The sequence below is a fragment of the Callorhinchus milii genome, unplaced genomic scaffold (assembly GCF_018977255.1).
Source record: "Callorhinchus milii isolate IMCB2004 unplaced genomic scaffold, IMCB_Cmil_1.0 Scaffold23, whole genome shotgun sequence".
Classification (NCBI taxonomy): Eukaryota; Metazoa; Chordata; class Chondrichthyes; order Chimaeriformes; family Callorhinchidae; genus Callorhinchus; species Callorhinchus milii.
In genome coordinates, this window is record NW_024704764.1 from 8,877,112 (window position 1) to 8,903,055 (window position 25,944).

The 25,944-nt window shown below is 49.3% G+C and overlaps 1 protein-coding gene and 1 non-coding gene across 3 annotated transcripts; both read right to left on the reverse strand.

The window, feature by feature from the left end:
- Positions 1–1,304: 1,304 nt before the first annotated feature.
- Positions 1,305–1,376, reverse strand: trnaa-ggc. The gene has a single exon. It is a non-coding gene; the product is annotated as a tRNA-Ala (tRNA).
- Positions 1,377–7,275: 5,899 nt separating this feature from the next.
- cavin1 (caveolae associated protein 1) lies at positions 7,276–25,287 on the reverse strand. Of its 2 annotated transcripts, none has more exons than XM_007909495.2 (3): positions 25,272–25,287; positions 23,397–23,845; positions 7,276–10,356 (listed from the first exon to the last, which is right to left on the reverse strand). In XM_007909495.2, exons 2-3 carry the CDS (start codon positions 23,841–23,843, stop codon positions 9,604–9,606), a joined length of 1,200 nt encoding a protein of 399 aa, XP_007907686.2. In that variant the 5' UTR covers positions 23,844–23,845; positions 25,272–25,287; the 3' UTR covers positions 7,276–9,603. The 2 variants fall into 2 exon arrangements, with proteins under 2 accessions (XP_007907686.2, XP_007907684.2); XM_007909493.2 differs by lacking the exon at positions 25,272–25,287 and adding an exon at positions 24,085–24,170.
- Positions 25,288–25,944: the final 657 nt, after the last annotated feature.

Consider the following 25,944-nt stretch of genomic DNA (forward strand, 5'->3'; position numbering starts at 1 on the left):
CTCGCGCTCGGGCTCCGGCTCCCGCGCGACAACCTAACCTCTGCTGGAGGTCTCCTCCGGTCACACTCCTTTTGACCGACGGCCGCGCCGACCAATCGGCGCGCGCGCCGCGCCGTCATGATTGGAGGGAAGAAGGGAGGGAGGGGGCGGGACCTTGACCGGGTCGCAGCAGGTTAGGTTGCGAGCGCACGCGCGCGCGCGCGCGCGAGCGAGCGAGGCGAGCGAGAGAGCGAGCGAGAGAAAAAAAGGGGGCGTAACCACCTCCCCTCCCTCCCCCGCACTTTGTCTCCGCCCACCGCCCCGCCCACCGCAGGGGGCTCTTCCGAGTCCCCTTCCCGACCTCCCGCCGGACCGCCCGGCCCGGCCCAGCCCCAGCGCTGGTTGGAGAGGCGGCGCCCGGAGGGAGGGAGACGCCGTTCCCGGAAGCGCCGCCGCGGCTGCGAAGTCAGCTGAGTTCCTGGCAGCGGTGACGTAGGCGCCTGTGTCAGGAGTGCCACAGGGACACAGTGATGGGAATTTTTTTTTGTGTGTTGTGTGTGTGTGTTGTCTCCTTCTCTCTCTCTCTCTCTCTTTCTCCCTCTTTCCCAATGGGAAAACAAAACAACTTACAACAGGAATCCCCCCAAACCCCCCCTCCCCCCTCCCCCCTCCCCCCTCCCCTCCCCGGCCGTGGGAGTCGGGGCGGTTTGACAAACCGTTTCCGTTTCGCGCCCCCACTCCCCCCCTCCGCCGACAACCCCCCCCCCCACCCACCACCCCGCCCCCACCCTGCCACCCGCAGACCCCCCTCCCCCTTCGCCGCCAAACCCCCCACCATCACGCCCACCGCCACCCACAGCCCCCCTCCCCTTCCGCCGCCAACCCCCCCCACCACGCCCCCGCCACCGCCACCCACAGACCCCCTCCCCCTCTGCCCCCTCCCCCGCCACCCCCCACGGCCTCCCTCCCCCGCCACCCCCACCATGGCTCCCCCCCCCCACCCACCCCCACGGCCTCCTCCCCCGCCCACCACCCCCCCCCACCCCCCCGCGGCCTCTCGAAGGCGCGGTGATAATAACAGCCCTGGCATTTGATACGGCGCCTCATCGCGTCTTCGAGACGTCTCGAAGCGCTGCGCAGGACACACCGTAAAGCGAATTGACTGTATATCTTGTGGGCGAAACGCGGCACAGCGGCGTCTCCCCCCCCCCCCCCCACCCCCCGCCCCAAACAAACAGTCGACCAATTTATTGTTTTTTTCTCTGGAGGGATTATTATTGTTGGCCGTGTGGAGTAAGGAAACTTGCCCAATGTCTCGCCCTGACCTGACCTGCCGGGAATCGAACCCAGGTCTCTCGCTTGCCAGGCGAGTGCTCTAACCGCTGAGCTACGGGACTCCTCAGCCGCTATGTCAAATGCCAGGATTATTATTGTTGTTGTCGTCATTATTTTGTCGTACGTCCCGCGAAGCGCTTTGAGACGTCTCAATAATAATAATAATAATCCTCGCATTTGATATAGCGCTTTTCCCGTCGGGAGGACGTCCCAAAGCGCTTCACAGAACACACTGTAAAGTGAATTGACTGTATATTTGTGGGCGAACGCGGCAGCCAATTGCGCACAGCAATGTCCCACAAACAGTCGTAGATTGAAAATGACCAATTTATTATTGTTTTTGGTTTTGGAGGGAATATTATTAGACTCTGTGTGGAGTAAGGAAACTTGCCCAAGGTTTCGCCCTCTGCCTGGAATTGAACTCAGGTCTCTCACTTGCAAAGCGAATGCTCAACCACAGGACTCCACGATGACACGATAAGGCGCTATCACCAATGGAAGTATTTTAATTGTTGTTATTATTGTCTGGTAGCCCCCCCCTCCTGCCCCCCCCCCCCCCATGCATTGCACTGGAGATTCAACCTGGACTATGTGAGTTCAACTCCCCAACGTGGAGGGTGGGGGGGAGAGGGGTTCGAACCCACAATCTTCTGGCCGCCCTTATTTTTTTTTCCGACCAAAAAGAAAGCTGCTTTTTTTTTTTTACGTTTGCTTCCAAATTGACTTTCGTTGCCTTTTGCCCCCAAAGTGAATTTAGTTCGGCTTCTTATTTTTTTTCGATTTGGTTTTTTGGAAAAAAGAGAAAAACTCGACACGACCCCGTCAAATTATTACGAGCGAATCATTGTCAAGTTACCTAATACATGGAACTAATCTGAAATAACTGCATCTGATTTACTAGCAATACTTTGCTCTCAATGCTCAGTAGATTCGTCTGAATGACCCACTTTGTTCCTGTGCATGACATCTGATAGTTATTTTCTGATTCAATCTCTCATTCCCGTAATTGAGACAAAGCTTCATTCACGTTTTTTTAACACTTCAGACAAGTGTTACCTAAGATTACCTCCTTTTGCTATAGTAATAATTGAGTGTCACGCTGTGGTTCAGTTGGTCGCGCCTCTCACCTCTTGGGGTTGTGGGTTCAAGCCCCCCCCACATCAGACTTTGAGCTCACAGTCTAGACCGACTCCCCAGTGCAGACGTTGTTGGAAGAGACGTCTTTTGGGTGAGACGTCAAGCTGCGGTCCTGCCTGCCTGAGATATCTCGTGGCACTATTTCAAAAGGGAAGAGAAGAGTTTCTCCCCAAGTTTCCAGGCTGACAATTCCCCAAATGGAAAGGATCATTGGCTATTTGTTGGCCGGTGCTGTGTGCACCTTTGCTGCCGAGTTCACCTGCGAAATACGCAGTCACTACACTTTACGGTAACTCATGTGAGGCGCTCTGAGGCGTAGGATTCTATGTTCAAATGCAAGTATTATAACAACGACAAATGACCTTTACGCAGCGCCTTTCACGTCGGGAGGACGTCCCAAGGCGCTGGACAGTCAGGGATTTTATAATTTCCTGAGTTTTGAGATGTTAGATTGAATGGGAAGACTGAAAGAGTCAAATAAAAGTAAGGATCGGTTAACAAGAGCCTGTTTATTTTTTGATGTATTTTTTGATGATTTTTTTCTACTTTTATTGATGAGTGGACATTTCTTTGCACAGCGTGACTTTCTCTTCCTCCCTCCAAATCCCATGTCCAGTTGCCGAGAACCTCTAATAGACGTTGTCTCCTGCTTTGCTGGGAAGGTTTTAGTGTAAGCAGAGCCAGTACAGAACGAGAGGCACAGCGGGCAACGTGACAGAATGGACAACACTGTGCATTTACCGCGGCAGCCAACATGGCATCATTAGAGATGGATTTTTTTCGGATTTAAAGACTAGGTTTTTCCAGGAACTTAATCTAATTGAACTGAAAACCCTAATTACTCTTCACAAATAGAACTGTAAAAACGTCCTCCTGACCCTCCAGGGGTTGAATAATAACTGAACTCAACTCTCCTCTTAATCTATGTATTGTCAACAACAAAAACTTCAGTTTGTACAGCGCCCTTCATGTTAGGGCAATGCCTCTGAGCACTTTACAAGGGCAGAGTCGGACGCCAAGTTGGGGGGGGCGGGGGGGGGGGGCGCGTGGTGGGGAGGATCCATATGTGTGTAGGATTTGAAGTAGGACTTACAGACGGAAAGAGAGTGGCCGAGGCGGAGGGGTAGGGGGGAGGGAGGGTGTTCCATAGTTTCGGAGGTGCAGGAACTGAAAGCTTGGCTGGTAACCTTTTGTGTGCCGAGCGACAAAAAGATTTCCCCCCATTTTCATGGGCTCTGTTTATAAGCGATGGACCCAGTGGCGAACTGGTGCCTCAAAAGGGCTCGGGATTGTGAGATAAATGAGGGGAGGCGGCGAGCAGAGGAATAGACTATGAGAAGATCCGGGGTTGGACCTGTTTCATACACAATAACGGGAGGGTAATAATATGCAGTATTTCCTAACAGGATTTCCCGATAAGGGATCCATGCTGCAGAAACAGGGGTCTCCAGTAACCGGAAGAATGTCATGGAGTTCTGCTCTCGTGTCATTTACGAGCACAGTTCATTGCAGGTCATTGCAAGAAGATTAATCTTGGGAAGAAACTATTTGTTAAGTTGGTTCCCAAATATCTTGTTGGCCTGTGCGGTGGCTGCACATGACTGACGTGACCTTTCTCTGCTTTGCAACTTTTATACTCGGGAACTGAGTCTAAAATGGATTCGAGTTTTTTGCCAATCTTTCCCCATTGCTCTTCTTCAGCAGGTCCTCACTCATGTTTTCCACAACCGAAGCAGACGTCTAGAGACGCCGAAGCAGACGTCGAGAGACGAGGAGAAATGTTTTTAACCAGCAAGTTGTTACCATCTGGAACTCACCGCCTGAAAGGATGGTGGAAGCAGATCCAATAATAACCTTCCAAAGGGAATGGAATATATACTTAAAAGGGAAATATATGGAGTAAGAGCGAGGGGGATTGGGACTAGTTGGTGGCTCTTTCAAAGAACCGACACAGGCACGATGGGCCAAATGGCCAACTTTTGTGCCGTAAGACTACGATTCCAACTCACTGAGTGTTGAGTAAATAATTCTTGCATTTGATACAGCGAATTACATTGAAGAGTTTTCTGTGAAGTCCCAACCTTCCCATTCGCTCAATTTATTCCTGAGGTGCATAGCTCAAATGTAAAGATTATTATTTTGAGATAATCGCTCTTGTTACACATGCTGGTCATTCATTTATTGATCGGTCAGTTCCTGAATATGTGCGTAGTTAATGGCTTGCACTTCCCTACATCAACTACACAGAAGGGTTTACCAAAACTTGCTTTGCTCGAAAATTTGTCATGTTTCCGTTAAGTGCATAGTATCGATACAGCAGTTGTTCCTGTTTAAGAATAATTAATAGCATCATGTATGAATGAGTTTAAAGATAGGAGGGCCCTGGCACAGAGAGGTAGACTTCAATGGGCCTTCAGTGGTCTTAGAGAAACGGAATGAACTATTGATGATTTAGACACGAATGACGGAAGAGCCTTTTGGTTCTGTGCCAATACTGAAGTGTCCTGGAAATGTTTAACAGGATTGCTCACCATCTGAAGGAGAAAGATGAATTGATTCCTTTCCACAGAGTGCCTTTCGCATGAGAAATAAAGCACACCCCGACCCTCGCGAATTGAGATGAATTAGAAATTAAGTGAAAGCTGTTATGAAGGCAAACCGCGTGAGCAAACATCCTGTAAACAACAATTAGGCGAGTAAGCAATTGACAGGAATTTGGGGTTGCGATCGCATGGGGAAGGAAATTAAATGATAATTCCTTGTGTTTAGATATAATGCCTTTCCTGTCAGCAGTACATCTCAAACCGCTTCACACGATAGGACAGACTGTCGAGTGTCGGGTTTTCCCACCCCACAAAAAAATGGCCCCAGATATTGGAAGCAAATTCCTGGACTGAACATGTCTATTCCTACAGGAAATTAACAGCGCAGTTTCAATATCTGGGAAACAATCATTTTAACTAACGTCGTTTCACCAAATCGCAAGGCAGCTTTGGGTAAGGAAGGCATTTCAGCTCATTCGCTCTCATAGCAAAGATGTATTTAAGGGAAAGCTAGAGAGGTACATAAGGGAGAAAGGAATAGAAGGCTCTGCTTGAAAGCTTAGTTGAGGAAGAGCAGGAGGAGGCTCATGTGGAGAATAAACACCGGCATAGACCCAGTTGGGCCGAATGGCCTGTTTCTGTGCTGCATATTCTAATGTATTTTCCATAATAATAATACTAATAATAGTTGCATTTGATACAGCGCCTTATCACGTCCTCGAGACGTCTCAAAGCGCTTCACAGAAGATAGTGTAAAGTGGATTGGCTGTATATTTTGTGGGCGAGACGCGGCAGCCAATTGCGCACGGCAGCGTCCCCCACAAACAGCCGTGGATTGAAGTGACCAAATTATTATTGTTATTAGTTATTTCATTTTCTTGAAGGGATTATTGCCCCCGGAAAAGCGATCCGCCAATCGATTAACAACCGAGTTCCGACTTACCACCGGGTAAATAGAGGTGTGTGTGTGTGTGTGTGGTGAGGAAACTTGCCTGACCTTTCGCCCTGCCTGCCTGCCTGCCCGGGAATCAAACCCAGGTCCTCTCGCTTGCGAGGCGAGTGGTCTATCCACTACGCTACGTGACTCTACGGAACGTGCAATCCTCTTTCTCACTCACTCAGCACGTCTGCGATGGAATGGAAGCAATTGACCCAACAGCGGGCAAGCAATGGCAGCCCAAGACTGACGGACGGTTGCGGGCATTGTTATGACGGCAGTCCGCATTGCAATTCATGGGGGTTTTCTGTGTGGCTGCGTATCTCGCGCCATTCTCAATCATGCCAGGCTAGATTCTGGTTTCAGTATGAACAGTATAATAACATAACAATCCTTGCCTTATCGCTTCCAGACATCGCTGAATTTCACAGCCAGTTTCTCATTTCAATCCTTTTGTAACGACATTTGAGGCAAACACATGTCACCTCACCTCTGCAAGTGTGTCTAGATTTCATCAGTGCGCTTGTGGTGGCTTATCTAACCCTTAGCACTCAATATCAGGAAGCAGTTTCTCACCAAAGAGTAGTGGAAATCTGGAGCTCTCTCCCTCCCTTCCCCAAAAGGCTGTGGGAATCAAGCTCAGGCAAGAGACGTTGAACAGATAAACACTTTTTTTTTGTGAAGGGCTTATTTTTAACTTTTGTTTTCTTACATTTTTATTTATTTTTGGAAAGCGATCCACCCATCAACTGACGACCGGGTTCCTGCTTACTGCCAGGTAAAAAGAGTCGTGCGGAGTAAGGAAATTTGACTAAAGTTTCGCCCTATCTGCCCGGGAATCGAGAGGACCCGGGTTCGATTCCCGGGTCCTCTCGTTTGCGAGGCAAGTGCTCTAACCACTACACTACAGGACTTCACACAAGGAGTGTAAATAGACTGGACTGGACTATCCGAGCAGACAAGATGCTTTTCCCAGAAGTGCATCTCTCCGGATCCATTAAATCGATCTACACCCAGAGTAGAATTCACATTTTTCTTGGGGGTCAGTCAGGGGGGTGTCTGACACCTCCGGAAACCCATCACAGTTGCTTAAGAGTGTCCAAACCAAACCAAATCCCAGAGATAGATTGATAGAATGGAACGTGCATCCCCCCTCTCTCTCTCCCTGGAGGGACGCCTCCTGCTTACTCAATTCCGGAAAGTATTAGGCGCAGGTTGGCCAGAGCCAAGGCTTGGGGACTCAGAGTGTGCGTTGGGGGTAACTGCTGGGGTCCAACCAGCTAAGACCGTCCATCTCATTTCGTGAGGATGTGTTAATGATTAGCAGACAAGAATACATACACGGTGATTTAAGTCACATACAAGACTGTGTTTATTACGGATTGTTAAGCATTTGTCTACATTTGCAAATATAGAGAAGACACGGCTTCAAAAGTCTGCTGCATATGGTATATTCATAAATGTTAAGTGTATTGAAAAAAATATACTGTACTTGGATTGATATATATATACTGTATATATAAAACTTTCTCCCAAACACACGCACGCACACACACTCACACAAACCCAAACTAAATACCAATTCTACGCGTCTAAATGTTTCTTAAAAAGGCACTGTGTTGAAATTTGGATGCTGATCTTCAGGTTGCAGTCTTACTTTACACTTTAATAATTCCCTTGTTGATGTTTAGCGCTCTGTCACGCTACCTTGGCTGAGGGGCGCTATATAAATGCAAGTCGTTGTTGTTCTTGTTGTTTACATACAAAACAAAAATGGATAATTTGAGGAGTCTAGGGTTTTTTTTTTTGTCCCCAAAGAAAATTCTGTTTTGCATTTGAAAGACGGATCACCATCTTGGATCACAGTCACCTCTCACCGCCAAAGGCTCATTTATAAGAATAAGAATCCTCGCATTTGATACAGCGCCTTATCACGTCTTCGAGGCGTCTCAGAGCGCTTCACAGTGAGTAAAGTGAGTTGACTGTATGTTTTTGCGGCCGAAACGCGGCAGCCAATTGCGCACAGCAGCGTCCCCACAAACAGTCGTAGATTGAGTGACTAAATACTTTTTTAAAAAAGGGATTATTACTATTCATAACATTATGAATAATTATTACTATTCATAACATTATAACCCACGTTGAAGTGTTGGAAAGAGTCATTTCCGCGTGTTAGCGTGACCTTGCGACAGAAAAATGCTGACGCTGCTATGTTTCCAAGTCCTAAGCAAGCAGGCTATACATCTCCTATTATTTTGCAACCCTCCCTCCCTCCCTCCCTCCCTTGAATATTACATACAATGCAAAGAGAAAACCTGTTAGAATAGATTCTCGCCCCCTCTCAAAAAAAAAATTAGACATTGAAGAGAAAATGCTAAACGATCAACTTTGCAGTTCTAAGAGCGATTATCTATCCCCGGTGTGTCGAATGACTAGCTATCGCGGCAAACTGCGTTGGAGCATACGTAAGCGCTTGCGACGCCATATTGTACAGAAATAAGGCACTTTTAATAACCATATCATGCAATGCGTCCGTTAGACCTCGGCCTGGTTATCGGATTGGACTATATATAAAAAGCAAAAATACACAAAACTGTGAGGTTAAAATATGCCCAGTTAAGTGAGACATCAGCAACCTGATGCCCGAGGGAAAGATTTCAATTGATGTGGACTAACATGAGGGCACCATACATGGTCTTTTTTTTTCCTCCTGCCACGTTGGCTAGAGCAACTAACTCTTCCTTTCCGTGATCCGATGCCAAACTGTAAACCTTCCCAGCAGTGAATCATTCCCCGTTCCCCCCACTTTTCCTATCGCATCCTGTACAGCACTTACCCACGCCTAATCGTCATCGAGCGGACTCCAATTTGCGGTGTTTCTTAATCAGGAATTCCCGTGGTGAGACGGGGTAAAATTCCGGTCGCCGCAAGGATTTTCCCATTTGCACAACTTCAGGTTCCTTACTCGGAATCCCCCTTAAGAAATACCGCAAAATTAGGCTCCCATTGCCTTCTCCTTGCCCTGTTTTATAATCACACAAACTCCTGCTCCTACTTTCAATTGCTACCATTGAGTGGCATTAAAATTAAAATTCGGAAGGTTATTGAGCCGGACTATTTTACACATTGCCTTTCTACTTTATGGTCGTAGTGCGGCTGACCTTCTCCAAGCAAAATCTTTCACTGGCGATACATCATTCAATCCATTGAAATAACAACGTTATAGAGAGATTGCAATGTTGAATAAACATTGTGAACAAACAATGCGTAACAGAGGGAGCAACTGGGGTGTGTGTGTATTGGCACAAATCCTATTGGATTTATGTCCTACAAAACTCATGGTGCAGGTACCTTCCTATGATCTATCTTAGATGGTTTCAGAACTAAGTCTTAAGAGATAGTTCCCACACTCTGCTCCACTCTATTCTCTCAGTAATTAAGGTCCCTGGTCAGAATGAAACTCAAATTAAAATGACTTAGAAACTTTCTCTGTCTCTTTGTGCGAACACGAAGCTGACTTTTTCCCATCAAAGCAAACTTTAGTCACAACCGGATCCTTAGAATAACTAACTCAAGAGGGATTACAATGTTTTGGACCAGTGTTTGGTAATTATGTTCCAATCTGTGCATGAATAAACTATTCCACGTTTGGTTTCCTTCCTCCAATTCTGTTTAGTTGCTGTGGCCAACTAGCAAGAGTTTACCAGATATTACTTCCACTAAAATACCGCAAAAGTCATTAATCGCGTCCCCTTTTCTCAAGCAAGAGAAGCTCAGACTCTTGGGCTTCTTGATCCAGCTCGGGGAGATCGGGCAACTCTTCGATGAGGAGCTCGGTGGAGTCTTGCTCGTGTTCCGCCAACTCTTCGTCTCTGATACCTTCCACCATTCCACCTCTTCCATCACCACGTCACCCTCTCTGACCTTGTTGACGATAAACGTGAACGGCGCCACTTTGTACACCGACTTCTTACACCTCGCCGATCTGGCATGGTCCGGGGTGAAGGATTTCTTCAGCTTGGATCTCGAATCTTTCATCTTCTCTTTCCTCTCCTGCGTCACGATCTTGTTGCCCAGCTTGTTCATCTTTTTCTCAATGGTGTGTTTCGTCTTCTCCAGGTTCTCCCTGGTCCTCTCCAGGTTTTTCTTGGTCTTTAGCCTGGTCTTTTCCATGGATTCCTTGGTGAACGCTTTCTTGAAGTCATCCATTCGCTTTGTGCTGGTTTTCCTCAGGCGCACTGCCGTAGTCTCCTCTTCGATGATCTCCAGCTCTACGTCTTCGTCAGACGAGAGGGAGATGTTCTCGTGCTCAGCTTGGTTCTCGTGGATGACTACCCCTGTCTCCCCCCCATCTTCCTCTGGCACTTTCAGGCTTTCCTTGATGGATTTCCCAAGACTTAATTTGGTAGCCAATGGTGTTTCATCCTGAAAGATATGAAATGCAAAGGTGTTGATTATTAATGGACCCCCCCAAAAAAAAAATCACACTTAACCTGAAAATACCGTCACAAAAAATTCCCTGTAATGGTGTCTGAAATGAACGAGATGGTAAGTGCAATTGATGGATCGCAGACCAGAATGGTGATGCCCTCATGAATCCATCGGGAGGGGAAGTGAGAAGATCGTTCATTGACCACATAATTTTCCTTTAATAAATAAAATGTGGTCACTCAATCCACGACTGTTTGTGGGGGACGCTGCTGCGCGCAATCGGCTGCCGCGTTCGCCCACAAAATATACAGTCAATTCACTTTACAGTGTGTCCTGTGCAGCGCTTTGAGACGTCTCGAAGACGGGATGAGGCGCTGTATCAAATGCCAGGGATTATTATTGTCATTATTTTGTCAAACCAACAACAACAACTTGCATTTTACACAGCGTCTTCGCCTTGGATAACGTCTCGGGAACTGTGCAGGGCGTCGAGGAAAGTGGAAGATAGGTGGGGGTTGGAGGCGAGGAGTTGGATGGTGGGGTCTTAACTCGTGGTCGAAGAGGTTGTAGCTGAGATCTCAAACGTCGCATGGCGAGTTGAAAGGAGGAAGGGTTAAGCGTAAGAGGCCAGAGTTTGTGGATATCAGAAATGAAAATATCCTGTCATGGTGATTCATTTATACTTCTTTCTTTTGTTACGCTCCCCCCCCCCCAACACCCTCTCCCCTTTCCCTATCTCGGTCAGTGGGATCAAACTGTTTGAAGACGTCAGCAGGCAAAGATGCGATGTTGATATTTCTGGACTCTTCAATGTCCCTCGGTGGTCTGACTTGGCCCTCGACTGAAATGGATCCACAAGCTGAGAAATTCACAGCCATGTTTCATCACTTGAGCAACAGTTATTAAAATAGGCTTCTAAACCTTCACCCACATAAAGAATAGGAGGAGGCCACTCTTCCTCCAGGAGCGATAACACTTAACCGTCTCGTCCGCAGAACTCAAGGCGTTGTGGAACCCTGTAGCTCAGTGATCGCAGCACTCGCCTCGCAAGCGAGAGGATCTGGGTTCGATTCCCGGGCGGGGTGAAATGTTAGACAAGTTTCCTTATTCCACACGCCTCTGTTTGACGAGCAGTAAGTAGGAACCCGGATGTTAGTCGACTCGCAGATCGCTTTTCCGGGGGGGGTGTGTGTGTGTGATAATCCCTTCATATAACTAAATACATAAAAATAATAACATGGTCACTCAATCCACGACTGTTTGTGGGGACGCCGCTGTGCGCAATTGGCTGCCGCCTTTCACCCACAAAATACACAGTCAATTCACTTGACAGTCTATCCTGCGAAGCGCTTTGAGACGTCCTCCAGACGGGATAAGGCGCTGGATCAAATCGAGGATTATTATTATTAATATTTAGCTGTGCGTGCAAACTGTATTGCCACCTGTGTTTAAAGGGAGATCAAACAGGACCGAGGGTCACCGAGTAGTGGACTTGCCTAGTGCAGCAGCATCACCTCGTGACTGTAATTCAGTACTGCAGCCACTGCTGGTAATAATGGAATAGTAATAATTCTTGTCGTATCACGTCAAAACCGCTCAAATCACATCCCAGAGTTTTTTTTTCCCCCCACAGAGTGAAGTGTAACGACCGCGTATTTCTCAGTATAGGTGAACCCCGGCAGCCCCTTCGTGGGGAGCGACGTCCCACGCGGAATGACCAAATTTTGGGATCGTCAGTCAGAACACGGGGAAAACACAACCCTTTTCTTGTCGAATAGCACAGTGGGTTCTTTAATGTCCACCCCGACAGGAATTTACCTGCGCTTACCCTTCCCTCCGCTTCCCGCCCACCCCGTTGTTGGACGAGGGAAGCAAACACAGGTAGACTCCCCGCTCTTCCCTTTCTCCAGCGCCAACAGCCAAGACAAGGTTTAACGTATCATCCAGGAGGAAGGCACCTCGAATGATGACACAGCACTGCCTTGGTATAACTGTCCAGCCTGGATTGCAAGCTCAAATCCTGGCATGAGAGGTTCAATGCAATAATCATCATCGCAATAATCCTCCCATTCGATACAGCGCCTTATCAGCTTATCTTCGAGACGTCTCAAAGCGCTTCACAGAATATACTGTAAAGTGAATTGACTATTTTGGGGGCGAAACACAGCAGCCAATTGCACACAACAGCGTCCCCACAAACACTCGTGGATTGAGTGATCACATTATCATTATTGTTTATTTCATTTTTTTAAAGGGATTATCACCCCCAGAAAAGCGATCCGCCAATTGACTAATAGCCAGGTTCCGACTTACTGCTAAGTAAACAGAGGCGTGTGTGTGTGTGTGTGTGTGTGTTTGTGGAGTAAGGAAACTCGCCTAACGTTTCTCCCTGACCCGCCCGTGAATCGAACCCAGGTCCTCTCGCTTGCGAGGCGAGAGGTCTAACTAACCACTGAGTTACAGGACTCCGAGATAGAGAGAGAGAGAGAGAGAAAGAGAGAGACGCAGAGAGACAGAGGGAAGGAGAGGCAGGCTGTCTCGAGGACCGAGCATGCCCAGAAGCTGATGGAAAAGGTGACGGCAGCTCTTTAAATAAAGAACGCAGGAATTGTTCAAAGGCAGCTCTCCTCCCTGTTCCTTATACAGAGAAGCTCAGCTGGAAAGCTGTCTTTCTCCAACCCCGGGTTCATGAAATGCTTCCCGCCCCCCCCCCCCCCCGGCCAGATACCCCCCACCACCCCCCGTCTGGACTAACAACACAAACGGTTGCTGGGAAAGCACACTGGTCTAATTGCTGTGTATAAACACACAAAAAGCGCTCAGCAACTCGAGAGATTTTTTTTCCATTCAGGCCGTCCTGGGCTATTGACCCGTTATTATGTTAGTCATTGTCCAGGCAACAGAGCATGACAGTCTTTTACTCTCCTCCGCCCCCACACCCCCGCCCCACTCACTCCTCCGCGAGCTTTTTATCTGTGGATGAGTCACGAGATTTATTTTCAAATAGAAACAACAGAGGCTCTGGTTATACGTTAAAAAAATAGCTTACAGTGTCACTGGCGAGCGGGTGGGTCAGTAACCAGAGGACCCAGATTTAAGTTAATTGGCAAAAGAACCAGGGGGGAGACGAGGCAATTTTCTTTTTTAACCCAGAGATTTGTTACGGTCTGGAACGCGCTGCCTGAAAAGCAGATTTGCCGATAGCTTCCAATGGGGAATTAGATAGGTACTTGAAAATGAAAGATCTGCAGGGCTATTGGGGTAAGAGCGGGGGAGCGAGATTAGTTGGTGGCTCTTTCAAAGAGCCGACCCAGGCACGTGGGCCGAACGGCCTCCATCTGTGCCGCCAGATTCCACGATTCTATGAGTTGACACCGCGGTAAAGTCTCCCGCAGTGCAGTGGGAGCAGCGAGGTTCCTCCTCGGGGTTAGAGGGATCGAGCTGCGAAAGATACCGAGGCAAGCTAGGGCTGCTCAGCCTCCGCACGAGGTGACTCAGAGGCTTTGCTGAGATGCTAAGTTTGATAACGTGAAGCCAGGACAATACCCGTAGATGCAAGCAGCAGGACAAGATGGCACAGGTATCAGTGTTGCCGAGGGCAAGTTTAGGACAGTCATAGGAACACAGCTTCTCTGCCCCCCCACCACCCTCTACAACTCCATCCCACAGGCCCTTCGCCTCGCTCCCTCCCTCGCCTCCTTCAAGACACATCTCAAGACCCTTTTGTTTGACAGCGCTCTGGGTCAGCCTCCTATCCCTGCCCTCCAACCCCTCCTGATCCCAACCCTCAGCTCGGGTGCTAACCCCCGACTGTCCAGCGCCTTGGGACGTCCTCCCGACGCGAAAGGCAGGGTCTGGGTAAATGCCATTTGTTGTTGTTAGTTGTTAAGAGACCTCTGAGGAATGACCAGATAGGCAAGACTCACACAACGCCTTGTGGCTCAGAGGTGAGAGACTAAGACTGACTGACTATCTGACTGACTAACTAATTAACTAACCACGCGAAGGTTCCAGTTCGGACCGAAAGACATTTCGCCTTTCTCCTCTCTTACTTCGAACCTGAAAATGGTTTCGGAATGTTTTTTTTTTAAAAAAAAACTTCTGGGAACCAAACTGAATTGTAAATTCCATTTCTTTCAGCGAACGAACGAGCTCTAAGTAAACATCTGCTTCGCATTAGTGAGCGTAGCGCTGAAGTTTAACCATTTCGTTGCTGCCCTCTGTTGCAAATGCTCTTGCCCCCCCCAACCCCCCCTCCCACCCCACACCCACCCCCTCTCGCATTTACTGCCTCCAACGCATGGGGTTGCTGGGCGGGTGTGTGGGAGTTGGGAGCAAGGGGTCTTGTTAATGCTCAGATAGACTCCAACAGTTACCCCAACGCACACTCTGGGCTTCCCCCCCCCCACCACCCACCCCAAGCCTTGGCTCTCGCCAACCTAACCTGCGCCTAATATTTCCCGGAATTAGGTAACGCAGAATGTGTCCCTCCAGAGAGAGGAGAGAGAAAGAGAAAGAGAGAGAGAGAGAGAGCGCATTCCATTCCAACAATCTATCTCTGGGATTTGACCGGTTGAAGATCAGGTGGAATTTTAGGCAGATTGAAGAGGGAGAGGAGTGTGGAGAAGGGAATTTGGGAGCGAGTTCCAGCCATTGGGGTGGGGGGAAGGGGGTGGGTGGGGTGGTGGAGCGAAGGCTGTCAGTACCAGCCTCTGCCGAGATAAATAGAGCGGTTGATAAGGCAAGAATTTCAACGGGATCCAAACCCCAAGACCTTGCCAGAAACATTCGGCGGAATGAGTGGCCCAACCCACCATCTTAACCCTTGCAAAGTTCTCCAAAGAATTATACGGCCCCTTTGACGTCCTCGGAGAGTGGAGGGAGGGAGAGAGAGAGAGCGAGCGAGCGAGTTGGAGAGACTCCGGGATGGAGAAGCGGAAGAAATGTCACAACCGAATTGGAGTTGAGGTACAGATACAGCCCTGATCTAATAGAATGGCGGAGCAGGCTCGAGGGGCTGAATGGCCTCGTCCTGTTCCTACATTCCTACGCTTGACTTTTTTTCCCCGCTTGTTTCCTGAGCGCTCAACGCAGTGAGAAGCGTGAGGGCTGTGCCTTTAAGGGAGAACATTTTTCAACGGCTTCTTTGGCACCGGCTGCCGGTCGCATAAATCAAACAGTCTCGCTCGCAAACATGGAAAAAATTACTGTTGCTGGATTTCCCTCCCTCCCCCCCCCCAACCCCTCCACCCCTCCACTCCTCTTGGATAGTCCGTTGCCAATAGATCCTGTGGCCAGGAAGCTGTGAAACAGAGCTGGAAACATTTAGAGTCAGGAACAGAAGGAAAGACTCGCCCAACGTTCGACAGTCGAGGCTGATGAGTGTTGGAAAACGGACCTGAGTTTGCAAAGAAACAGCCACTCGATCGCGATAATAATAATAATAATAATACTTTTAATCCTTGCATTTGATATCATGCCTTATATTCCCCTCTCTATCTCCCTCCCCCAGCAACAACACAACACCACCATCAACACGTTACATTCATATAGCACCTTTCACATCGGGAGGACATCCCAAAGCAGACACACACACAACGCACAGGTATACACATACACACACATACATACACACACATACACACACACACACATATACACATACATACACACACATACATATACACACACACAAACACACACACACATATACACATACATACACACACATACATATACGCATACACACAAGCACACATACACACACACACATATATACACATACACACATACATACATATACACACACACATATACACATACATACACACACACACACACGCATACGTCAAGCGCTCTGGGATGCTACCCTGCATGAGGGGGCGCTATATAAATGCAAGTTGTTGTTGTTGTCACACACACACACACGCAGAATGTATTTGACGAGGGAACCGGAGGCTATTGCGGGAGAAATAGAAATGAGCGGAGTATCTCATGAATGGCAGTAAAACTGCAGATGTTCCTTCGCCCACGTGTGAGGGAGCAGCGCAGTGATGACTGTGATCCAGCCAGAGATCTCCTCACTCTTGACACCGATGCACACAAATAGACCTGCAGCATTCCGGTAACCCGGGGGACAAGCGGACCTTGTCTTTATTGGGAACATTGACCACTTCCCCGGCTATCAGTGGCTCGTGAACCAAATACATTGGCATCTCCCCTGCCTCCACCCCCTGCCTGAGGCCCCCTACCCCAGGGCCCTTCCCCTCTCCCAGAGACCCTCTCTACAACATGAGATCCCTCCCCTTGTCTGAGATCCCCTCTCCCCTACCAATGGACCCTCCTCCCCCCCCAATCCAAGGCCTCTCCCTAGAGACTTCCGATATCTGGGAAAATCAACCCGACCTGTCTGCGATGACTCACATCTGCTAGGCAACCATGTTAAGTGTATTTACAATAATTCTGACTGCAAGATTCTCCACAGCAGCGTCCCCATAGGCAGCGGTTCAATTTGTAATTATCATTGAAGGTTTTTTTTCCCCCTCCTGCCTCCCTCCTCCTTTGGAATCTAAACGCGTGAATGGCATTGATGGTATTCAACTCAGCGAGGCACAGCTTGGCTTGGTCGATAGCACTCACAGAACTGGGGTCAGTGGCTCGTGGGCTCGAGCCCCGTGTCGGTGTCGGTCTAAATTGACGCACCAGTGCAGTTGTATGTGTGTGTGTCTGTAAGTGTCTGTGGACAAGGATTACTTCGAGATAAATTCTCCGCTTAACGACGTGCATACAGCCACGGCCGCACGCACCCTTCTACGGAGACCGGGGCCTCGGAAACGCCTCCCGATCTTAGCCTTGAGACGGGTTAACCAGTCGAACGTTGACACGGTGGCAAAGTTCAAGAAATTTGGGGGAATTTTGGAAACCCGTTTTCTTGTTCACGAAACCGGCTTCCGAATTAAGATCGAATTTGAATTTGACCAGTTTCCCAAATCCCGCAAAATTTTTTTTTAAATATTACGGACGGAGGAGGACCTCAGGGCTGAGACCGTGAGGGAGTCCTGTAGCTCAGTGGTTAGAGCACTCGCTTTGCAAGCGAGAGACCTGAGTTCAATTCCAGGCAGAGGGTGAAACCTTGGGCAAGTTTCCTTACTCCACACAGAGCCTAATAATAATCCCTCCAAAACCAAAAACAATAATAAATTGGTCATTTTCAATCTACGACACTTTGTGGGACATTACTGTGCGCAATTGGCTGCCGCGTTCGCCCACAAATGTACAGTCAATTCGCTTTACAGTGTGTTCTGTGAAGCGCTTTGGGACGTCCTCCCGACGTGAAAAGCGCTATATCAAATGCAAGGATTATTATTATTATTATTATTATCTTGCGCCCACAGGCCACCGCGAACCCCCTGTCGTCCATTGTTTTCGGAGAGACAATGCGAATTGTTCTTGCGAACACAATGCACTTCCCTTTCATAACACACGCAGCTGGAATAGTGAGGCCGAAGCTAACACAATTGGATTTCTTTCCTGAGTTGCAGTTCCGAGCCCCACTCTGACTCCCACCGCCCAACACCCTCTCCCCCCACCGCACTCCCCCCACCAACACCCCTCCCTCTTCCTCCTAGTATTTGGAGCTATTATAACAGAAATAAACAAGCCGTCTATTTCTATTCAGATTGCTTTTCACATGAGCAGCAAATACCAAATGCCGGACCCGGATTAATCACCAGAGACCGAGCCAGACCACAAATAGACTGAGGGAGAGCGAGAGAGAGAGAGAGACAGTGTGGTGGATGAGTTCCCCAGCTGTGAGCGTGTTGGTTGGCTCTGGGATTTGACACTCACCCGCAAAATGAAGAGGCAAGAGAGGCAGAGACATTGGTGAAAGACATTGAGCGAGCTGAGCTGCAGAACGAGCTTGACGTTGGCTCGGCAAGATTGGAGGCAACTGTTGCTGGACACAACACCCACCACCTCTACCGCCCCCCCACCACCACCCACCCCCCCGAGGTTCCTGCAGCAAATTCCACGCCACATCCAAAGACAATACAAAGCAAGGAATCTCTGGCTTTTCAGGCACTATCCCAAAGAGCCATGTGTTGAGTCTCAAAGCTTCTCCTGTTTTTCTGTAACCCACGTCATCTTTTATCAGTTGAATTTGAGCCAAGCTCCACTGCCTCCCTGCAGATCCATTTCATATCATGGTCCTCACCCTTACCTGTCACTTTTGCCCAGTACTCTTTATCTCTGTCTGATCGTCTCCTACCTTATTGTTATAATAATAATAATTATTCCTCTGCTCCCCAAAGCCCGCGCCCCCCCCCCACTCTCTCTGCATCCCATCGCTGGTCGAGCCTTAAACTACCACATCTCCTAACCTCTGGTACGCGTTCCCTTTACCTGTCCATCTAACCCCTCTCTGTTTGTCTTCGAGTCCCAGCTTTAAAACCCACCTCTTCGCCAAGATTCACACTACTTCCTCGGGATCTTAAAGCATCCAGAACTTGTTAAATTCAACGCCGACAACAATTTGCATTTACACAGCGCCCTTCACCTGGCGCAGAGTCTCCGAGCGCTTAGTTTAAGCATTCCGTCGTAGCCTAACTTCGAAGCTGTTTTTCAGCAAATCTTTTTTTTAAAAAAACTTACTGAAAACTGGTTTCAAAATTAAGGCAGTACTGAAGGGTTTAACCAAACTCTGGACTCTTTGAAATGTTACACCAATGGTGTAACTGTAGACCCAGGTGGAAACTCCCAGCCCCCGAGAATACTTGCCTCGAAGTGGGAGGGCTGGGGAGCTGACAGCCCAACCTCCCACGTTGATGGTATTCTGCGGTGGAGCCAAAGCGAGGAGATCCCAAGATGGGACACACACACTCAGTCACAGGGTCGGGAAGTGACCCTCAGGAGGTGTGAGGGTGAGAGTCCAGGTCAGTCTGTCAACACAGCCTCTGGATGTCCTAATGCTGTACAAACGCGGCCATTCCAACTTCGACTTGATCTCCTCAGAGCACACCAAACACTTCTTTAGGTCGATACGTGGAAATATATTTATTTTTCCGCCCGCAAAACATACAGTCATTTTACATTCACTTTACAGTCTATTCCGTGAAGCGCTTTGAGACGTCTTGAAGACGTGATGAGGCGCTATATCAAATGCAACGATTATTATTATTATTAAATACATAGACTGTTACCGCACAGGAACAATCCAGTCCTCCCAGCTAGTCCATGCCACTATTTGTAGTGTGGGATCCATTATTTAATGATCCATTAATCATTCTCTCCAAAAAAAAACCGCTGAGCGAGATCAGAGAGTGAATTCCTGATTTTGGCCAACTCTTTGGAAGAGAGGCATTAAGAGAGGGAAGGTTTGCCCGATGGGAGGGAGATGGAGGAAAGGAGGGATGGAGTGAAGGAGAGAGTGAAGGAGGGAGGGAAGGACGGAGGGAGGGAGGGAGACAGGGAGGGGAGGGAGGAAGAAGAGAAAATATCTCTTCTCTTTTTGAATAGCGCCCATCAGAACAGGCACAGACGGGACCTCATCTGAAAGTCGGCACCTCCGACAGCGGAGAGGACAACGCAAACTGATACCTCGCTGCGTTCACGGAGAACCGGAGATGCCAGGAGCCGAGCCTCCGAGCGGTGAGATCAGAGAGCCAGTTACGAACGGGGTCACTTGGAAACGGACACAGCACCAAAAACCCTGTGGTGGGACCTTCCCCCACATCCATTGGAAACTACAGCGGACTTGGAACGGGGATTGTAATTGGAACCTGGTAAATGTTTGCAGAACCTGCCGAGCATTTGCTGTTTTGCTTGGATCGGAATCTGTGCACAATGGGAGTGAGTGTGAATGATCAGTGGAATATTTTACACGTAGCTCAGAGTTATGTTTGGACGGACGAGCCGCACAATTATCAGGAGGCCAATCTGTACCAGCCTCCGAGAGTCTGAGGAAACAATATACGCAGGAGACTCAATAAAGCAGCGAATATCTTAGAGAGGTCACTTAGAAACACCCATTCCTTCCTCATTCCTTCCTTACCCCCTTTCCCTCCTCCCCCCTCTCTCTCTCTCCCTCCCTTCCTCACACACACACTCACCCTCTCGCTCCTTACATTTGCTTTTGCCCCCACTCTTTGATGCCTTGTTCAAAAAACATACCTTTTTGACCGAGATTTCGGTCCCCCAACCCCATCCTATTCGCCACCCTCCCCCCACGCCGCCTTCCCCCCCCCCCCCCCACCTCCACTCCCTGACCTCTCAACCCCAGCTCAGATGCCCACCCAGAATGGTCTAGCCCTTTGAGACATTCTCTCCAACGAAAGAGTGAAAGGTGCCATCAGATGTCAATTTGTTGCATTGTCTTTGGCTTAGCAAACTCTTATGTTATTAATATCTGGGGAAACAGGGTACAGTTTGGGTCACGATGTGTGCAGACCACTGCCAGGATGGTTCGAAGGCGAACCGGATGGACCTTTGGTCAACGAACTTATCCCACAACTTTTTTCAACACAGAAAGAGGCCATTTGGCCCAACGTGGCTGTACTCTTGCCCGCTGCTCAAGTTGTGCACAGCAACGCCCACACGAGCAGCTGTGAAGTGAGTGACCCATTTTATTTGAGGGGTTGGGGGGGAATTATCGGCCAGGACACTGGGAGAGAGAGAGAGAGAAAGAAGGAAAGAGCGAGAGAGAAACTCCCTTCTCCTTTCAAGTAGCGCCGTGGGATCTTTAACGTCCACCTGAACAGACATAGACAACAACGACGACGACAAATAACCCCTGTGTAGTGCCCTTCGCGTCGGAAAGGTTGCTATACGAGGGACACAGCTCGGTTTAATGTCTCATCCGAAGGACGGCACACTCCGACACCTCCGGCGAGAGGGTGAGTGTGTGTGTGAGGAAGGGAGGGAGAGAGAGTGGGGGGAGCAGGGAAAGGGGGAGTGAAGGAAAGGGGGGAAGGAAGGAATGAAGAAGGAATGGGTGTTTCTAAGTGTCCTCTCTTAAGCTACTACCTGCTTTATTGAGTCTCCTGCGTATATTATTTCCACCACCTCTGGAACGAGAATCTCCCAGTCGCCAGTGAATGTTTATTTACCAAACTTTAACCTGTATCCCAGTCCCTGCATAAAGCATTCCTATCTCCACTCCACCTCCCTCATATGAGTCAAGCCTCGGCAAGCAGCCTCGTGCAAACAATCCAGAGCCGTGTCACACATTGGCATGCAAGTGCTAACGGATTGAGAAAATATGCACGGGCTTATTCCCCACCCCCTCCCCCCACCCTCCCATAACCTTCCCTGTGTGAAAATTCTTCAATTCCCCTTCCCCTTCGCAATCCCTTCCCAAAAAAAAATAAAAAATCGGTCACTTCAATCCACGACTGCTTGTGGGGACGCAATCGGCTGCCGCGTTCCGCCCACAAAACACACGGTCAATTGCGGTATATTCTGAGAAAGCGCTTTGAGACGTCTCGAAGACGAGATAAGGCGCTGTATCAAATGCGAGGATTATTTTACATTTATTGTTGTATCTATGGTGAAATTGAACTGTGGGAGTCGTTGCTCGGTTCAGCACAAAATAGCAGTTGGTTCAGAAGAACGCGTGAATGTGTTCAGCATTTTACATCCATTACACAATGCACACTCTGTGATTTAGGCAAGGGGTGGGGGGGGGGAAATCATCAGGTGACTGTGAGCGTGTGACAACCTAGTTTATTCCTGTCGATATTCCACATTAATCTGCATTAATTTAAAATGAACACACGCACAGAGAGAGGGAGTCACTCACTGTGCGGGTGTTGCGTTTTCCTACAAATGCAGTCACTGCACTTCGTAGTAACAACATCTATTTGCATTGACGCGGCAATAATAATGATGACCCTTGCATTTGATATAGCGCCTTGTCACACATTTGAGACGTTCCGTGCCTTCAGCTCCCCTCTCGACTCTCTACCCCCTCCTCGCTCCCTCCCTTCCCTCCCCTCACCCTGACCATTTCCCCCCCAATGCTCGGGTCCTGACCCAACTGTGCAGCGCCTTGGGACGTCCTCAATAAATGGAATCTTGTTGTTGTTGTTGTTCTCAAAGCGCTTCCCGGAATATGCTGCGAAAGTGAATCGAGTGTATTTGGTGTGTATTTTTGTGAGCGAGATGTAGCCTGTCGCTTGGAAGCGGTTGGACACTGAGCAAGGGAGGGCAGGGGTGGCTGAGGGGGTGCGGAAGAGGTGACCGTAAGCACGATCGAAGAGGTAAGACTACTCTCTCAGAGAGCCACTAAAAAGCCAAACCCTCTCCGGCGCTGTGAAGCTCTACAATCCTGCACGCTCACAGGACAAAAAAAAGCATCCCGTGGAGTTGCGAGAGCTTGGGCTGGTGCTGGTGCTGGTGATGGGAGGGGGGGACATTGGGTCTCACGGTGAACGCTCACGGATACAACCAGAGACACGTGCCAGCGCGACCGAAGCTCACCAAATTCTTATCGCGGTCTCTCACCTGTTAAGAAACGACCAGCTTGCAAATGGCAGACCGGTGTGGCTCGGGTCACTCGCACGTTGCATTGTTTCTCGGTCACAGCAAAAAGAACCATTTCCACCCCCCCCACCACCCCACCCCCCCCTTCTCCGTCTCTCTCACCCCCCCCCCCCGCCCCACCATTCCCCCACACCCCCTCCACCCTGGACTTCTATCAAACATTAACGGGTGGAGTATAGCGGGAAGAGAGAGAGAGCGAGAGAGAGAGAGAGAGAGAGAGAGCAAGGGACAGAGAAGACCTTGAAAGGAAAAGGAATAGGAAAGAAATGATGCCCGATACAGAAGAAGCACTTTATCCGTCCCTGTAAGCCGAGCTTCCTTGGAAACACGACACTTTTTTTTTAACCGGGAGCTTAAGCTCCTTAAACTAAACTCACGCTGGCTGAGCCGAGCCGAGCCGAGCCGGGCCGAGAGGCGATATCGTAATAAACCACCGCGACGAGAGCGCGGGACAGAGAAAGAGGTAGAGAGCCAGAGAGCGAGAGTGTCCTCACCTGGTAGATCATCACTTTGAAGTTGTTGCGCTTCAATAAGGTGGCTTCGTTGGCCTCCAGCTTCCTGATCTGGGTCCCCTGCTTCTCCATGTTGTGTTTGATGGTCTTGACGTTGACACTGACCTTGCGCAGCTTCTCCAGCATCTTGCTGACCTCGTTGCTGGTGGTGGAGTGGGACTTGTTGAGTTTGGTCAGCTCGTTCTGGATGTGAAAGACGGCCGTCTCCATCTCCAGGTGCCTGCGCTCCAGCTGCTGCTGGCTGCTCTGGATCTGGTCCACCATCCCCACCACCTTGTCCAGGAGGGTGAGCACCAGGACTCCGTTGATCTTGCCCTGCTCCGCGTACTTGGGGCTCTCATTGTGAGCTTCCTCGTCCTCCTCCTCCTCCTCTTCCTCCTTCAGCAGCTCGGCGCTTTCCAGCTCTTCGTTCCTCAAGGACTCGGCCATAGCTAGAGAGAGCGCGGAGCGAGATATAAATAACGACTGATCCGCAAACTCTGTGCACTGGGATGCAAGCCAGTACTGTACAGAGACAGGCAGACAGACACAGAGAGAGAGAGAGAGAGAGAGAGCGCCAGGGAGAGAGTGAGCGCGAGAGGGGGAGAGACTATATGCGTGTGCTCTTGTTCCAGTTACACAGCTGCTCAAGAGACATCCAATTTTTTTTTACACACACACACAAGCTTACTTAAAAGGGCATGGTCTGACTCCACCTAGCTGTGTGGGGCTGGACTGCCAGATTGCCTTGCTTCCCCACCCTCCCCTGAATGATTAGAATAGTTAGGAAGCAACCGGGAAATGCATAGCGCAGGCTCAGGCACATCTGTGGTGGAATGCACGCTCGAAAACAACGTAACTTAGGAAGGAATGCCTGCAAACAAGGGCCACTGAGCTCGATTGCGCCGCGTTGAGGACACTGACCAGAGCTGATGGCCAGCGAGGCAGCTGTAAAGCAGGGCACACAGATCGCCGCGCACAACTGTTTGCACAGCGGGCAAGCCGAGTGCTCATTGTAGTACCAAAACTACTTGCTAAGCGCTTTCCGTTGGCAGAGAATGTCACGTTTCAGCACAGCCGTTCAATCCGGCTCTCCGAGCAAAGCTGCTGTGAGCAATTTGGGCTGCCGCCTTTTTTTGCCCGCAAACCGCACGGTCACTCCGCTTTTACAGTGTATTCCGGTGAAGCCCTTTGAGAACGTCTCGACGACGGGATGGGGCGCTGGATCGGACGCGAGGGATTGTTGTTAACAAAGTCCTCTCCGCTCATTGAGCCCCAATTCCCAATCAATCAATTCCCTCCAGGGTTGGTCTAAGTCGAAAGGAGTCAGCCCTGGCTCAGTTGCTAAGCGCTTGAGTTATTTTTGGGAAGGGGTTGGGGGGGGAATCAGAAACCGGTGGGTTCAAGCCCAAGTCTAGACTTTGGGGGTTGATCGGAGGCTACAACCACAACGACAACCACAACGACTTGTGTTTATACAGTGCCCTTCAGGAGTGCAGTGTCCCCGGAGAACGTGTTAGGGGGGGGGAAGCGTTGGTGGAGATTTTATCGCGCGGGATGCGGACCCTGGGCGCCGTACAGAACATGACGGCCTGCAGGAAACTCGACCGGCTTCGGGTCAGCAACCTCCTTGCTCGCTCCCGAGCCGGTGTGACATTGGCGCAAAGTTTGTGAATGGAGGGAGTGACCCGTGGACTTCCGTTTGCTGACCGTCAGCCCTGCCCTCCAGTGAGGAATTCTCGCCTCAGTGTCGTTGATGGCGTTGACAACAGCGCACCCTGTAGGCGTTTTCCAATCGGAGACTCGCACTGTTTTGATGTGTTTCTCTCAATTTAATTTTAACTCTTCCATGTTGTGTTACTGGATGTCCAAGTTTACCCTCAAATTCGGATTAATCTGCTTCTCGGCGTACTGTGGTGTACGGCACGTCACTGGCTGCGGATCATCTTGTCTCCTGGTGTCCTGTCCAACAATCCGCAGATAAATTCGATCAGTCGCTTACTTGGCGGCTGATTTTTTTTGTTGGATGTTTTTCGCTTTTAGCTTCTGGTTTCCTGTGAAAAACCTGCTTTCCCCACATCCTGCTGCTGTTGATTCATTGATCAAGGACGGAAGCGCCTTCCTGCTCGTTAGTTGGCCTGTCTGTCACGTAGCTTCGCCACGCTAATCACACGCGCACGCAAGCCTGGTAACACGTAACACACACAAAATACACAGTCGTCACACCGCCTCACAGTCGAACCCTGCGAAACACTCAACGACAATGACAAGATATCAAACGCAAAGATTACTATCGTTAAGTGTTAATAAAGAGGTTAAGTCAAGAAAATGTGCTGGTTCTCTCTTCGACCATAAGGCGGTGCTAACACACCTCTCTGCTCATGTCAATCTGGATATTTTTTGTGATAATGGACCAGGTAGTCATTTAGAATTGCCAACATATTCCTTGACATTGGCTGGTTTATTGTTGCTAGGGGCTTCACTGTTTTGAAACGAGACGTCTCACCCCCGACAGCGCACGGCGCGAAATAAAAGTGGTTGCGCTTCTAAA